This window comes from Silurus meridionalis, chromosome 22, assembly GCF_014805685.1.
Source record: "Silurus meridionalis isolate SWU-2019-XX chromosome 22, ASM1480568v1, whole genome shotgun sequence".
NCBI lineage: Eukaryota > Metazoa > Chordata > Actinopteri > Siluriformes > Siluridae > Silurus > Silurus meridionalis.
The window spans coordinates 9,552,872-9,569,085 of NC_060905.1; the positions used below are offsets into that span (position 1 = coordinate 9,552,872).

Genomic DNA, 16,214 nt, shown 5'->3' on the forward strand with positions numbered 1-16,214 from the left:
CAACTACCTGCATGTCTTCCCTCACCACATCCATAAACCTCCTCCTTGGTCTTCCTCTTTTCCTCCTTCTTGGTGGCACCATCCTCAGCATTCTCCTACCAATATAATAAAATATATGTCCCGCCTCTGCACATGTCCAAACCACCTCAATCTCGCCTCCCTCACCTTGTCACCATAACGTCCTACATGCGCTGTCCATCTAATAAACTCATTTCTAATCCTGTCCATCATCGTCACTCCCAATGGAAACCTCAACATCTTCAGCTCTGCTACCTCCAGCTCATGTCTTTTACTCAATGCCACTGTCTCTACTCCATACAACATTGCAGGTCTCACCACAGTCCTATAAACTTTCCCTTTTATTCTCGCAGATACTCTTCTATCACAAATCACTCCTAACACTCTTCTCCACCCACTCCACCCTGCCTGCACTCTTTTCTTTACTTCCCTAACACACTCTCCATTACTTTGCACTGTTGATCCCAGGAACCTGAACTCCTCCACCTTCTTCACCTCTTCTCCCTGCAACCGCACCACTCCACTGCCCTCCCTCTTATTTACACACGTACTCTGTCGCACTCCTACTGACTTTCATTCCCAAGAGCACAGTAGCCTACATAAAACCTGAATCGAAGAACTTTAAAACAACCAGAACTAGAGCTGTCTGTTCAGTCAATCAGGGTAGAAGGGTCTTGGAAGGAAGATGGAAGTGTTTTTTTTTTTTTTTTTTTCATTGCAAGAAAAAGAAATTGGAATTAAAAAAATGTTTTGAAATTCCAAGCAGGCATTTGTGTGTCTTATACTGAGGATAGGTTTAAATTAGACCATAAAGACCAGGATCATAAAGACCAGGAGTGTTGCAGAGATGGTTGACCTTTCTCTGGTCTTCATATATATTCATCCAGTCTGTGTAGTGTTCATAGGGTTAGTACCAATCATAAATGAAACAATAACAAATCCCACAGAAACGTTAACAAATTGCCAAAAACGTTAATGCTGGCTCTAAAAGAAAGTTGTGTAAACACACAATGCTTGTTGTATATATAGCAGCTTGGCCACAAACCAGTCAGTGTGCCCATTCTAACCACTGTCCACCATTAAACACACCTACAATGGGCACGGGGTTATCAGAAGTGGAACATGGAGCAATGGAGGAAGGTCTGAATTAATCACATTTTATTTGATATCATGTGGACAATCCGCTCCTTCACTGTAAACATTGTTTAAGAATGGTTTGAGGAACATGATTTGGCCTCCAAATTCAAAGATTACATTCTAATCAAGCATCTATGGAATGTCCTGGACAAACATGTCAGATCCATGGAGACCATATCTCGCCAACTTACAGGACTTAAATTATCTGTGGTTAACGTCTTGGTGACTGGTCAGATCTGATTTCCCTAGAGGATCAATTCATTATTCTGATTTTGATTCTGAATATTGAATGATGAATATTTAATACATAAATATCTACTTATATATTTATTGCATGCTTTTATCAAATTTTACTTATGATCCTGTTTTCATCCTCTTTTCTACTGGTTCTGTTCCAAACTCACTGTTTAGTTCATTATGGACACGTGACATGAAATATTGTAACCTGACAGACGCATATCCTAAGACTAACTAGATGCATGTTTTGTAAAGCATGTTAGATTCACACCGTTGTTCGTGAGCATTGATGGAATGATGTGATTGATGGTAATCGTGTTAAAGATAACTACATTCCCCACAATTCTCTGACACAAAGCCACAAAAGGTATTTTAAGAGCGCGCGAGTTTCCGTGTTGCCAGATTGGGCCATTTACTTCCCAGTATTACTGTCTGTATTGCCATTTGGATGTTGAAATGGCACCGAGATAGGAGATAACATCTGGGAAAGTTATCACCTCGCCAGTTTTATTGCAACATGGGTAAGTATTACGCATTAATAAGGCTGGAAACCGATGCTCCAATCTGGCAACAAAGCGTTTGTGCACTTGGCAGGATTTGCCCGAGGCGAGTGTTAACACGCGCGTGGAGATTAGGTGCTGAGACAGTGTTGTAGTGAAGCCTGAACCCGTGGACATTATGTGCCGTTCTGTGGAGTAGCAGAATGGCTGTCGAAGGTAAGATTTAACCAAAGACGCCGAATAAACAGATTGACCTTCTGAACAGGGGCAGCAGCAAGCAACTGATGCGAGGCGCGAGCTCGGGCTTATGATTGGCTTGTGCCGCGTTGGCGGCGCGCGCGCGTGCATCGTCGTCCTCCAGTTGTGTGTACCGCTGTATGTTGCGAATGTGGAGATGCATGCAAGGAAGATGGACTTGCAAAAACACACAGATAGAAAGAGAGAGTAAAACAATCTTGAGTGTATGCATTTTGGGTTCTTGTGAGAAGCAGAAAATGCACAGGGAACGAGGTGTACAATGCTCTCGCGCGCTCATGGAACGACGGCTACGTGTGTGTTTGTGTGTTTGTTTGTTTTAAGCAATTGAAGTCTTTAAATGGTTTTAGCTACAGAATTCATTTTGGGATCATTTTAGACTGATAATCAGACCTTATAAAGGGTACATTCATTTACGGGTGCTATGGCACGCGCGCAAAAGGGGCCAGAAATGAGCGCGTGACTGCTTTGTAAAGAAAAAGCTGCACACTGAGCTCTGAACTGAACGCCACTCTGTAGGGCATGATGCTCGGCCAGACTCCACATCTTGTTGGGGGAATTCTCTGGATTCAAAACCCCATGCGAGGTATGTCCTTTTCTTTCCTAAACAGCCATGCACTGATAAACATTGCGCCTGAGAATCATCCCAATGTGTGCAATGAGTAATCACCGTTCCCTGTTGCCTCTCGGTCTGATCCGGTCCGACTGGATGATTAGCCAGGAATCCGATCTTGCCCTGAATACACAGGAATTATTTACCCACATGGCTTAGTGGAAGAATGTAGTGGCATTAAGGTTGTGTTCCTGCATGCGCACATTGTTGTTGTTTGCAGGTTTATTAATTAGGACATATTCATCAGTTCGTCTCAACACACACTTGTGTTTTTGTTTCACCATCCTTGTCAGGCTCGTCCATTGACATAATGACTAATGCAGGAAAATAATCCAATTCCCAAACATTAACCTTTGTTGATCTATTTAAAAATAAATAATAATTTATAGGAACCACTTAGATGTCCTCATGTCAAAGTCACAACTGTCAGATATTCCCATTGTCCTTGTGGAGACGCCTGATCATAATATATCCTATAAGATACAAAGGAAAAAATCATTCCCCATATGCACAAATATAATGCAGCTCATCTGTGGTATTCTTCTTGTTTTTAATGACAATAATAATTACAGAGCCACAAGAGAGAAGGCAACAGAGAGGAAATGAGCAATGTGTCACGTTGCATGAGGTTGTGACAAATACCACGTGTAAAGCTTAATGATAAAAGTACTCTTCAGTAACAGCTGATTTCTGCATGTTAAGCTCAGATCTACTGTAAACATTTAAGTCCAACAGATGTATACAGCCAAAATAATGGTGTCACTGTCATTGTTTTATCTTAGAAGATTTTTCATTTCAACATACTGTAAGTATTGAGAGAGGCTTCATCTCATTCATAGCAAAACAGTATGTCCAAATACTATGTCCAAATGTTTTATAAAAGTCTGCAGTTGTGTTACAGGGGAATTTTTGATTAGTGTAGTAAACATTCCTCATTCTCCAAATTCTTACCTTTATTGGTTCGGATGATCTATTCCTCTTGGGTTGTTTGTGTATTTATTCATTTTCAGAAAGCAGTTTTTATCTTGGATTGGGTTGCATGCATAGCAAGTTCATCCTAGTGGGAATGGTTTTAGAAAGCGGAAGCAAGCCAGAGAGCCTAAAGTAAGAAATCTGAGCCCATATCCAGTTAGTTGTGTTATACAGTACCTAATAAGCTTGAGAATGACCCTGCTGTGTATTATCTTTAAAGATTGACTTCCAACATAAGTTGAAATGTATGAAGAATATTTTTTCTCTGTAATTTTCTATCTGCCAATCATATTTTAGTTTTACAACATATTTTTTTGCACTGCTTTTTTTGCAATCAGAATAGTTTCATTAATGATTTATATCAGAATGTGCTGAGATCCCATTTCAATCCAAGGACCTTGTGTTGAGACTGTAGACATGCTGCTCAGGTCTCAGGCTTGGGCTATCGATTTCTTCCCTTTAAATACTGTTTGTCCCTGCAAAACTATATGTCTGTTTTTTTCCCCCCTCTTGCATTCATGAGATAATTGCTGTAGGTCTACAGTGCTTTTGCTTTAATATGAGAGCATGTTCGCTGTATTGCGCATACCCTGCTAAATCATGTGTGTCAAAGAAGATCAGTTCAAGGTAAATGGAGTCTTTATTAACTGGTGTGGAATGTGACAGCAGAGCAAGAAAAGCAGTGTCTCTGAAGATAGTGGGACTTGTGGTTTTCACTATATGTAGCTAAGTTTATTATCTTGCATCACTGTTGCATCACAGTCAAGGGGAATATTCTCACCTTATACATGTACTATATATAGATGGCATGTAAAATAAGACTTGACTTAAGCCTGTGTAGACCAGAAGATGATGAATGAAGATCAGTTGATTGATGCCACACAGTCATTAAAGGTGTATAAGTCCTAAATTTAATCCTCTTTTTTTTGTCTAAGAAAAATAAGTTTAGTACTATAGTCTGGCCCTAAACCTATAGAATCATATGGGCTTTTCCTGAGGAAGTATTTAGTTTTCTTGCTAATATCAGAAATATTTGAATGATGATGGAGTTGTGAGGGCAGTCAGGTCACATTACAGTCCTCGTTAAATAAAAATGTACATGGCTTTTAATGTGAATATGTTCGCCTACATCTGTAAGCTAAGGTGCTTCAAAACAACAACACAATTCCCATTTGTAGTTGATGACATGGTTTTGCACTATAAATTCTCATTAGATTTTCTGTCTCTATACAACCTGAAGTATAAGAATCAGCTTGCTGAAGTTGCCACTGTTGAGCAAAGGCAATTATATCAGCATTTCTAGGTCATAAATTTGCCTTTAGCCGTTTTGATACAGTTTTGGCTTAAAAATGGTTTGAATTTTAGAGATTTAAAAAGCCTCTACAAGTGAATACAATACATTGTTATTGCTTAGACTCTCATCAAGTACGGACTAGCTTGGTTTGTGAGCCACTCCATATGCCCTGACTTTCTGATTCAGTGGAAGTTGGGTCAAACAAACAATGCTGCACATTTCAAGGCATTTAGAGGAGCTCCAACTAGTGCATTACAGTTAACATGCCATGTATTGTGCAAGCCCTCTTTATTCAGACACGTGAATAAAAAAGCTGCCAGCAAAATTATGAGGACGTGACTTTTAATGTGAATGTTAGCCTATATCTGTAAGCTAAGGCAAAACAAAAACACAATTCCCATTTGTAGTTGATGACATGGTTTTGCACTATAGATTCTCATCAGATTTTCTGTCTCTTTAGAACCTGAAGTATAAGAATCACCTTGCTGAAGTTGCCGCTGAAGAGCGATCAGAGTTCACCCTCTGTTAATTCTCTGCTATGTGGCCCTGTGAAAATTCCAGTTATGCAGTGAAGATGAACAGCAGATAGTATACGAGTCTTGCTATACACCAAGCAATAAATTCCCTCTGCAGCCTGCAATTAGCATTTTAATCATTATTAATGCTGACAGTTTTACAACTAAGCATCAGTACAGAAGAATGTCTGCGGTTGTCTCCACAGTAAACTCGTACATGAAAAGCTAGTAGACTATTATTATTATCATTACACAAAAAATGCAACTAAACTAAAAGTGACATTGGTTTAAACCAAAAAGCTGAGGTTACAGTATGCTATAGCATAGAGACTATAATCTTAAACTTTAATTAAATTAAAGAAAATCTGTTCTGTGATAAATCAGAAAAACAGGTGTGTGTTTATTTTGCACGATAACAGAAATAATTGTTTTAATTATTACAATCTGCAATGCTGTTTTTTAAGATTTAATTTTATTTATTAAATCTTATCACGTAATGCTTTGGAATTTTATTTACAAGTGAATAGATTTAAGGCAGAGCTCTTAGTCTCTTGGGAAATTTTTTAGGAGTGATGCCTTCTAAAGTTCTGCACTTTGATTAAAATTTTTCACTTCACTTGCAATTAATGACGTATTTCTTTGCAACATACCTGCTATTAGTTGTTTTTTTGTTATTTTGTGTTATTTATTTGACTTTTTGCCCAACAGATTTTGCAACAGAGATGCGAAAAATACAGAGATTGAAGCAATCTCTACAGATATTACATTACAGTCTCTACAGATATCTTCATAAATGGTGATTATAATTTGCAGGAATATAAATAGAATTAGACAAAGAAGCAACCAGGCTAATCTATTTGGGCTTATTATTCCTTGTTTTCTCTGTTCCAGCAGGGCAAATGACTCACTTGACGAGTCAATAATATGCTACTGTCTTGCCATTTTTTAAGCAGACAATTTACGTGTCTGACTAAAGAGGGTTTGCACAATACATGGCATGTTAACTGTCATCTCAGTAAAGCCTACATGGGACTTTTGTTCGATTGTGCATAGTTGGTTTGATAAAGTCTGACACTGTACAGTAAGAATTCCGCTCAAGCTAACTAAGAAAGTATCCATATACAGATGCTGCATGTCTTTTGATTGGTTATAACATTTCCATCTTTTAAAAAAATGGAAGCTTTTTGATTGCAGGTGTGCATTTCACATTTCGATGAATTATGTGCATTCTGTTGTTTCTTGTGTTTCTGTGGCATGATTTTGTCATATTTGGTACAGAATGTCTCCTGGACATTATCTTGGCCGACACGAGTGGAATCCAATTTGATCTTCTGCCCATCCAGCTCAGGGTTTAATATTTAGGGCATGCTGTGATGTTTTTCTTCTCATTACAGTTGCAAAAAGTGTTTATTTGAGTTATAGTATCCTTCCTGTCAACAACTTCCAGTCAAACATATTGAACATACTGTTTTTAGTAGCACTTAGTAGTTTATCCTTGAACTATGGATAGAAATGATATTTGAAATTGAAATAGTCTTTGACTCTGTAGCTTTTAGTTTCTGATTTAGAAGTCATTTTTATTTTCAAGCCCAAAATTAAATGTAGATCATTTAATGTTTGCCGAATGTGCCTACTTCATACTCTTGCCAGGTCTATTTATGCCCATGCCACCTATTTATACTGCTCTTTGCTCAGGGAACAGAGGCGAGCTAATTTTATCTTTGATTAGCATTTTTAGGGGCTCTGGCTGCTGTGCTGAGATATTTAAAGAGGAAGCAGTGATGAATCACTCCAGCCTCCTTTATTAGAGCAATGATAAGAAATGCTTATTAAAGTCATAATGATTTTCCTATGAGGTTTTCGGCCATTCTGACTACATAGAATGCATATCAGAGGAGAACATTTGGCCAGGTATCTGGCTATTGATGTGTTGTCAGTGATTCATATCAAGACTGAATGTTGATTGTTAATAGAGCTGTGTTTCTACAGTTTAGAGAATTATGTGCTCTGTGAAGTTGATCTTTTGCAATGTTGAGTGGCTTTAATTTCCGAATCGGTTTGGTTTCCTGTCTTTATAGCAACAGTGTAATTCAGACGTCACAGGTTTCCTGAAAATATACCACAGAAGCATCAAAATCAATAATGCATCTTAGACATCTGATAGACAAGTTATTTTTAGTTGTATTGTCTGTAAATTGTTCCTTAACTGGTAAGTTGATAGCAGTGGGCAAAGTTGTTTGGGAGCTGTCAGGGCTGAGGGGAATCAAGAATAGTCTGCCAGTGGGATAGAGAGACTGATACCGAGACACTGATATATTTAGCTTACTTTTCTGCCTACAACCTTCAGAGTCTTGAAGGTTGTAATGTAAACAACTTCCTGCACTTCCATAAGATACCTTGTTAATTTGAGAGCAATATTCAATAATATTTTGCGTAAAGACCTGTGAATAAATGAGATAATCTCCCATGTTTACCAATGATCCTCTCAATATTAAATAAAAGTAAAGCAGTAATAATTGTAAGACCAAATTGCTAAATTAAACTAAACTAAATTAAACTAAACTGTTTCGCCAGTACTCTATTTCCATGCTGCTCTTTGTGCTTCAGCCTTGTTATAGAAATCCCGCTGGCTTTAATGTCTGATTTTGCTTAGTGAGAAAAGAAAATGTAGTAAAAGTAAAACAAAATGCATTGAAATAAAAGTGTACAGATTTTTTTATGGTTTTAAGGAGAGCAGAGGAGAGCAGAGGAGAGAAGATCTTGGGAGGAGGATTTTTAAGATTTACAGCCTCTCTTGGTCAGGTCACATCACGTCATATATTTTTGCAATCACTTCAAGGTTCAGGGCCTTTTACTTGGTCAACAAGATTGTATTTTATGTTGCTGGAGTATTTCTAGATACTTGGTTCCTCCGTTGTTTGCCTTAAATGCTGTGTATATAATGTTCTTTTTCTCCTAACTGCTGGTTGCACCAAGCAATTGTAGCATTTATTTAAAAAGCAGTGTACAATGTGTAAACGATATTATTAGATCATTAGTGTTTGTTAGAAAAGTGAGTGTTTTTGGTAGACATTGTTTTAAAGCTGAACATGTCTGAGTCTAGCACAATAGACTAACAGGCAGAGAGTCGTAAACTCTGAGGACAGTTTGGCTGGCAAACACCACCTGCTACTAATGTTTGCTTTTGTATCATGGTGTATTACTGGGAATTAAAAGCCTCTTATTCCACTGTAGAACGCTACATTGTGCCACTCCACACCAGTGCAGACTCTTGTGATCCTGAGATGGATTTGTTATACTGCTAAAACAGGATGAGGAATTATGAAAGAAAAAACCTAGTAATGAATCAATGACAAATGTCATCACTTCCTATCTATTATAGTTTGACTGACCACTTTTTTTTGCCATTGCCATTTTCTTGGTATAGTTTGCTGCTAAAAAAAGAAACATTTTATTGATTATTCATGATGATTATTTTAAAATTGGCTTTAAATTTGTATTTAGTGTAAATGAAAGCTGCTTTAGCCAATGCATTGACTTTGTTTATTTTATTAATTCATTAAACAAAATAATGTAAAACCAGAGTTGTTGTTTTTTTTTTTATATATATAAAATTTTTAGGTCTTAGTGTAAACTGTATGAAATCACACAAATGTTAATTATCATTAATTGTAACAAACCAAAATTAAGCCTAATAATTAAAAAAAATGAAATCTAAACTATACAGTAACATTGTTACATGCAATCGACAGTTACTGTTTCATGTAAGAAATATTAAGCCCCTTGTATGAAGTGCAGTATCAGATTATAATCCCAGACTTTCACTTATTAAGGAGTTTTTGTCATTTTTGTTTTAATGTTCATACATCTCATCAATGTGCTGTTGCACAGACTGTAAAGTGCCTTGCATTTACAATTTTTTATTCCAGAGCGAGAGATTTGAGAGAAAAAAAAAGAAAATTGGTTACTGTCACATGAACACCACATAAATTGTGTTAAGAAGCAGGGACACGGTTTGAGCCATGGTTACGCACCGTTTTATACATGGCCCCTGCTTTGAAATGGGCATTATATCTTTCCCCCAAGGCACAAATTCTGAATGTTAAAAGTTTAAACTAATATCCACAAAAAAAAAAAATAATTGAATATGTTTCAACAACTGGGATATGGTGAAACTGTTAATATATTTAAGAGTAGTTTATCAATGCACTTCAATTTGGACTAGGTCAGTTAAGCATCATTATCATTGAAATTTTAAACCGTAACATAAGTGTGTAGAATTACTTACTACTAAAAAATTTGGATATAATAAATCAGTTTTCTTGCTAATAAAACTAAACATTCTAGAGGGAGAGTGCCTGTATATATACAGTATCATCATCATCTCGCTTCTCCCTTTAGGGGTCGCCACAGCGGATCATCCATCTCCATACCCCCCTGTCCTCTACATCTGCCTCTTTCAAACCAACTATCTGCATGTCTTCCCTCACCACATTTATAAACCTCCTCCTTGGTCTTCCTCTTTTCCTCCTTCCTGGTGGCTCCATCCTCAGCATTCTTCGACCAATATACCCCATGTCCCTCCTCTGCACATGCCGAAACTATTTTGAACGCGCCTCCCTTACCTTAACGTCCTACATGCATGGCCCCTTTAATAAACTAATTTATAATCCTGTCCATCCTCGTCACTCCCAATGAAAATTTCAGCATCTTCAGCTCTGCTACCTCCAGCTCCACCTCTTGTCTTTTCGTCAATGCCACTGTCTCTAAACCATACAACATCGCAGGTCTCACCACAGTCCTATAAACTTTCCCTTTCACTCTTGTAGATACCCTTCAATCACAAATTACTAGTATCACTCTTCTCCACCCACCCACTGTTGATTCCAGGTACCTAAACTCATCGACATTCACCACCTTTTCTCCCCACAACTGCAACACTTCACTGTCCTCTCTCTCATTCACACACATATACTCTGTCTTGCACCTACTGATTTTCATTCCACTTCTTTCCAGCACGTACCTCCAGCTTTCCAGGCTCTTCTTCACCAACTCCCGACTCCCAACACAACTCACAATATCATCCGCAAACATCATAGTCAACGGAGACTCCTGTCTGACCTCGTCCTTTAACCTGTCCATCACCACTGCAAACAGTAAAGGGTTCAGAGCCAATCCTTGATGCAGTCCAGCCTCCCACTTTGAACCAGTCTGTCGTTCCTACTGCACACTTCACTGCTATCACACTGCCCTCATACATGTCCTGAACCACCCTTACATACTTTTGACACACCAGACTTCCTCATACAATACCACAACTCCTCTTACAACTTTCTCTAAATCCACAAACACTCCTTCTGACCTTCTTTATGCTTCTCAATCAACATTTATAAAGCAAATATTGCATCCGTAGTGCTCTTTCTCAGCATGAAACCATACGCTTTTACTGGTATGTCATTTACATTTACATTTGCGGCATTTAGCAAACGCCCTTATCCAGAGCAACGTACAAAAGTGCTTTGAGTCTCTAGTAATAAATAAATCTACACTGGTACGCCAGATTACAAACTTAATATAAGTGCTTATTTAAGTGTTTCAGGAAGAGGTAGGTCTTCAGTCGTCGCTCGAAGATAGTCAGGGACTGCTCTGTACGGACATCTAGGGGAAGTTCATTCCACCACCTCGGTGCCAGAACAGAGAAGAGCCTTGAAGTGTACTTACCTCTCATTCTGAGAGAAGGTGGTACCAGTCAAACAGTGCTGGAGGATCTCAGACAGTGTGGTGCAGTGCGAAATGTGATGAGGTCACTGAGGTAAGATGGCGCTGGTCCATTTTTGGCCTTTTAGGCAAGCATCAGTGTTTTGAATCTGATACGTGCAGCTACTGGAAGCGAGTGAAGGGAGCGCAGCAGCGGGGTGGTGTGGGAGAACTTGGGCTGATTGAACACAAGCCGTTTCCCTGCGTTTTGGATCATTTGCAGTGGACGGATAGCGTTCAGTGGAAGACCTGCCAGCAGAGAGTTGCAGTAGTCGAGTCTTGAAATGACAAGAGACTGAACAAGCACCTGGGCAGCCTGTGTCGACAGAAATGTTATCTGGTTCTACTGACTTTCCACTCTTCATCCTCTTAATCGCTGCTCTTACTTCCTTCTTACTAATCCTATCCACTTCCTGCTGCACCATCTCCACATCATCCAACCTTCTCTCTCTCTCATTTTCCTTGTTTATCAGCTGCTCAAAATACTCCCTCCATCTTCTCAACACACTCTTCTCACTAGTAACACATTTCCATCTCCATCCTTTAACTTGTAGCACATCCTTCCCAGCTCGATCCCTCTGCCTGGCCACTCGCTATAAATCCTTTTCTCCTTCCTTAGTGTCCAACTTCTCATATCGATCCTTGTACTGCCACATCTCCTTGTACTCCTGCCTACTTTACTCATCTCTCTGTTGATCCCAATTCTGTCTCGCCCACCTTTTTCTCCTTATGCTTTCCTGCATTTCCTCATTCCACCACCGCTAAGAACCTGTCTGACCTCCTCCCTGAATCTCACTACAGTCTTCCTCCTATAGTTTCCACCATCTTATTCTTTTTTCAGTCTTCACCTCTAAAGCCATTCTACAGACCACCATCTGATGCTGTAGCTACTGTCCTGCCAACACCTTACAGTCTCCAATATCTTACAGGTTATATCTCCTGCATAGAATATAGTCCACTTGTGTGCACCTTCCTTTAATCTTATACTTCACATCTCATCCTTCTCCTTAAAATAAGTATTTACCACTGTCATTTCCATCCTTTTAGCAAAATCTACCACCATGTGCCCTTCCACATTCCTCTTCTAAGGGCCATACCTTCACCTACATGCTCATAGAAATCTGACCCAATCACCAATTTTCCATTCCTATTTACACCTTCTACCACTTTATCCAACTCACTCCCGAATTTTTTCTTCTCCTCCATCTCACAACCCACTTGTGGATCATGAGCACTGATGACATTTATTATCACCCCTTTAACTTCCAGCTTCACGTTCATCAACCTATCAGTACCTATCAAGAGTACCTTACTGTACTCTTTCTTAAGGATCACCCCTACACCATTTCTGCTTCTATCCCCACCATGGTGTATATACTGTGTGTGTGTGTGTGTGTGTGTGTGTGTGTGTGTGTGTGTGTGTGTGTGTGTGTGTGTGTGTGTGTGTGTGTGTGTGTGTGTGTGTGTATATATATATATATATATATATATATATATATATCATTATATTTCTGCAACATATAATAAGATATTAAGTAGAAGCAGCATGTACTTTTTGCCAGCTGAGACACAGGCCCACTTCCGGTTTTATCTCCTTAACATCTGGGTTTTTTTTTTTTTTACTGGCTATTGGTTATGAATATAAACCAAATCTTTCTGTAATATTTATGAGGCCTAGTCTCAAATCTTCTGATTTAAAATTTGATGAAATGACTACATTTGTAAGAAAATGACATTAAAGATGCATGATGACATCCAGTCTAATATGGCAGACCTTGAAGCAAACCACCTCATAACTATAACTCTGTGTCTGTGACAAGCTCTAAATGAAATCACCCTGAACAGACCCGACGTATTAACTGTGTCCAGGTTAAAAAAAACATTCGAACATTATCTTCAATTTTCAGAATAATTTGTAAAAGATGCCAATAAGAACAAATCTTGTTACCAGTTCCCACGGCCTGAGATGAACAGATGACCTGATCTGCTTTGAAATCTAGCTTAGACATAATGTTAGGGTGCCATCAAATTCAATTCAATAGGGAATAAAGTTCTTAATCCTTAACCAGTGCTGAAGTGAAGTTGACCTACTTCAGTAGACTGAAACAACCCCTTTATCTTGGTGTTTGGTGGGAGAGAGAAAGAGCATCATTAGTTCCCTCATTCTCTCTGTCTCCTTTCTCGTCTTTAAAAAAAACCACTTAGAACTTTAGTAAGCGTGTAACAGGGAACCCCTGCTGACAGGAAAGCTGTTCTCTGCGGCTTAAAAAGCTCTATTGAACTGAACAATACACATGGCAGAGGAAACTGTTTGCATTGTCTCATGTGGCAAATGGGAGACTCATTACTACTTGAACGGAGAAGAAGGCATGATTGCAGCTCATGTTTGTGTCAAATTGTAGCGTTGTATAGATGAGAAATTGGAGGGAAAGAGAAATTTGGCTCTTGCCTTCGATTTAACTAGCCAAATGGAGTGGACTTTGGCCAGAATGGAAACATGCAAGCAATCCAAATGGCAGGTTGTTCATTAAATCACTTTCATTCACACTTTAAATATGGAAAACTGGATTCTTTCCAATAACTAAATGGTTCATGTTCGAGATAAACAGAATACAAATACATTATTTGGAATGAACATATAATGTAAACAGATATGAATATGAAAGCCAGAAAGGTTCACAGGGCGTCTGCGTCAGGCTACAGATGTGCCTCAAGACTGGGATCCTGTAGAAAGCAACAACAAAAATGACTAAATCAGAGTTTTTTTTGTGAGCAAGCATGAGTGAAACACACTTTTACTGCATTCAGTCATTCATCCGTTGTAGCTGCCTGGTTTAAAAGATACAAGTTTGTTTATATTTAATAGAAAATATAATGGACAGGTACAAACAACAACAAAAGTGCACTTATTTGATAGGATGAAACTGTAAAGCCCACACTTCATGTTTTATGAACCTAAGTGACCCGAATGAGGATGACGAAGGTTTACATCCGAATACAAATATAGGAATTTGGTGTACCAAACAAATACAAATACAGTTGCATTTTGTCACATTCCTATTCCATATTATGGGTCTAAAGGACTGTAGGTCATTGCTGCCACATGGTAATAGTGAATTACCTGTTGTTCTGTGTATATTTTCTGACACAGCTTATCTTCCTTGTATCTTATAATTATCCTGTTTTTATCTTTATCATACACTGAACACTTTAATTCACGTCAGTAGTACAGTAGTCCTGTGATTATTAGACTTCCATCAAATTCCCTTCTCTTCTTAGGTTATTCTTCATATAATGATGATTTTGTCTGAACAGGTCACAGTCTTGCATTGATTAGTCTGTTCTACATGGCAAATCACTTTTGATTATGTACTCCTTACAAGCACTGCTGCTCGAATACACTGGCTCCACAGATACAAAGCAACATCTGCACAGCCTATCTGTTTTCGCTGATTGAGTTAGAAAGGCTAATTTTGTTCGCACTATGTGTCCTGCTACCGCGGAATAGCGGGATCGATATGGTGTTCATTAAGTGGTGTGCTTTCTGGTCTTCTCCTTCTTGTTTGACCTGTGAATGAGGCAGTGGGAGGAGGGCTGTAAAGCTCACTGACGTGCCTCTCATCTCACTGCGCATGCCAGATGTGCCAGGGCAAAGAATATTCTGAGCTATCTTTAGAAGATGATGTAAAACGAATCATTCCGAACATCACCCTTGATCACTGGCCAAGATGCACTGTAACTGCAGAAAAGCTGCTCTTTTCCCTTTCGTTTCCCTTCTAAAAAAAAAATCACATACTGATCTGTTCTACCTGCCTCCTTTTCTCTTTTGCCCTCCTCTTCTTTCATTCTGTTTCACCCGATCTAGCTCTTTTTCCCCCCTCACTCCTAGTATAGCTTAGCCAGATGCATAATTTATTTTAACTGTGGAGCGGGAGAACATTAGGTGGACGGTAAGCATGGTAAGCTTCACTGATTGAGAGACGTGGCTAGAAAGCAAGGCAGAAAAAGCGAAAAGGAAGGAGGCAGCAGGGACTGAGAAAGATAAGCGCTTTGTGCTGTGCATGCTAAGTTGCCTTTGTTTTAAAAGCTGTCTCACTGCAGATGTGGGTGTTGTCACAATACAGAGCAGATATACCAGGGGGCAAACAGTTTATCCCCAGAAATTTACATTGATTTGGTTCAGTTTACTTACATATTAAAACATTGTTCATTTATTGTATATTGTGTATAGTTTTATATACAGACGCTGTCACACAGTGGTGGAAATCTAATCCAATCCAGGAGTCAGCAAGCCAGTGGTGACTGTGGTCCTGAGGTCATCTGAGCACATGATACCCTGAATACTTTGAATTATAACAGCTCTGAATGTTATACTGGATGTTAGATATAAGAGAACTGTGTCTCAATACAGGGCAAAATAGAACAGGTTTTTTTTATAACTGTAGCTGTTCTTGATAAGTGCAAATCTCATGGGTGATTTACTACAGCAGCAAGGTGAATTGTACATGCAAATGGATCTTATAAATGGAATTTGAATTTATAGAACCAGAGCAAACCCTTAATGAGTGATTTGACCTGACAAAGTTAGCGTTATCCATGCCTGTTAAACTTTCGCTTTACTTTATGCTCTCAGCTGATGGTGAAATGGCTGGCTTGGGCAGGAAGTGCTTTGCTCTTGTATTTACTTCAGGTTTTTAATTCCAGGATTCTTGTAATCCCTAGCAAAACAAACTTAGCTGCATGGTTCTGATTTCTTCAAAGTGACACAGCCAGCAGTGTCGTTTTTCAGGGATGTGGCTAAAGAATAATCCTATAATATGCTGTGTATGAATTAGTCATTTCAGCTAAGTGGTTTAAATGTCTGACCTTGTGTCTAAGCTTATTTGGCAGTTAAATCATCATGATCTTTAATATGA

General features: G+C 38.7%; 1 protein-coding gene across 5 annotated transcripts in view; it reads left to right on the plus strand.

Annotated features, from left to right (window-relative positions):
• The first annotated feature begins 1,789 nt into the window (after window positions 1–1,789).
• The window catches only part of samd12 (sterile alpha motif domain containing 12), an 87,817-nt gene continuing 73,392 nt past the window's right edge, over window positions 1,790–16,214 (plus strand). Inside the window, exons 1-2 of one of the 5 annotated variants that reach the window (XM_046834380.1) lie at window positions 1,814–1,913; window positions 1,987–2,108. In XM_046834380.1, the coding sequence (XP_046690336.1) occupies window positions 2,096–2,108 (13 nt within the window). In that variant the 5' untranslated portion in view covers window positions 1,814–1,913; window positions 1,987–2,095. Of the gene's footprint in view, window positions 1,914–1,986; window positions 2,109–2,246; window positions 2,734–16,214 lie in introns of those variants that run through there. The other 4 variants (XM_046834381.1, XM_046834379.1, XM_046834384.1 and 1 more) reach the window with 4 other exon arrangements.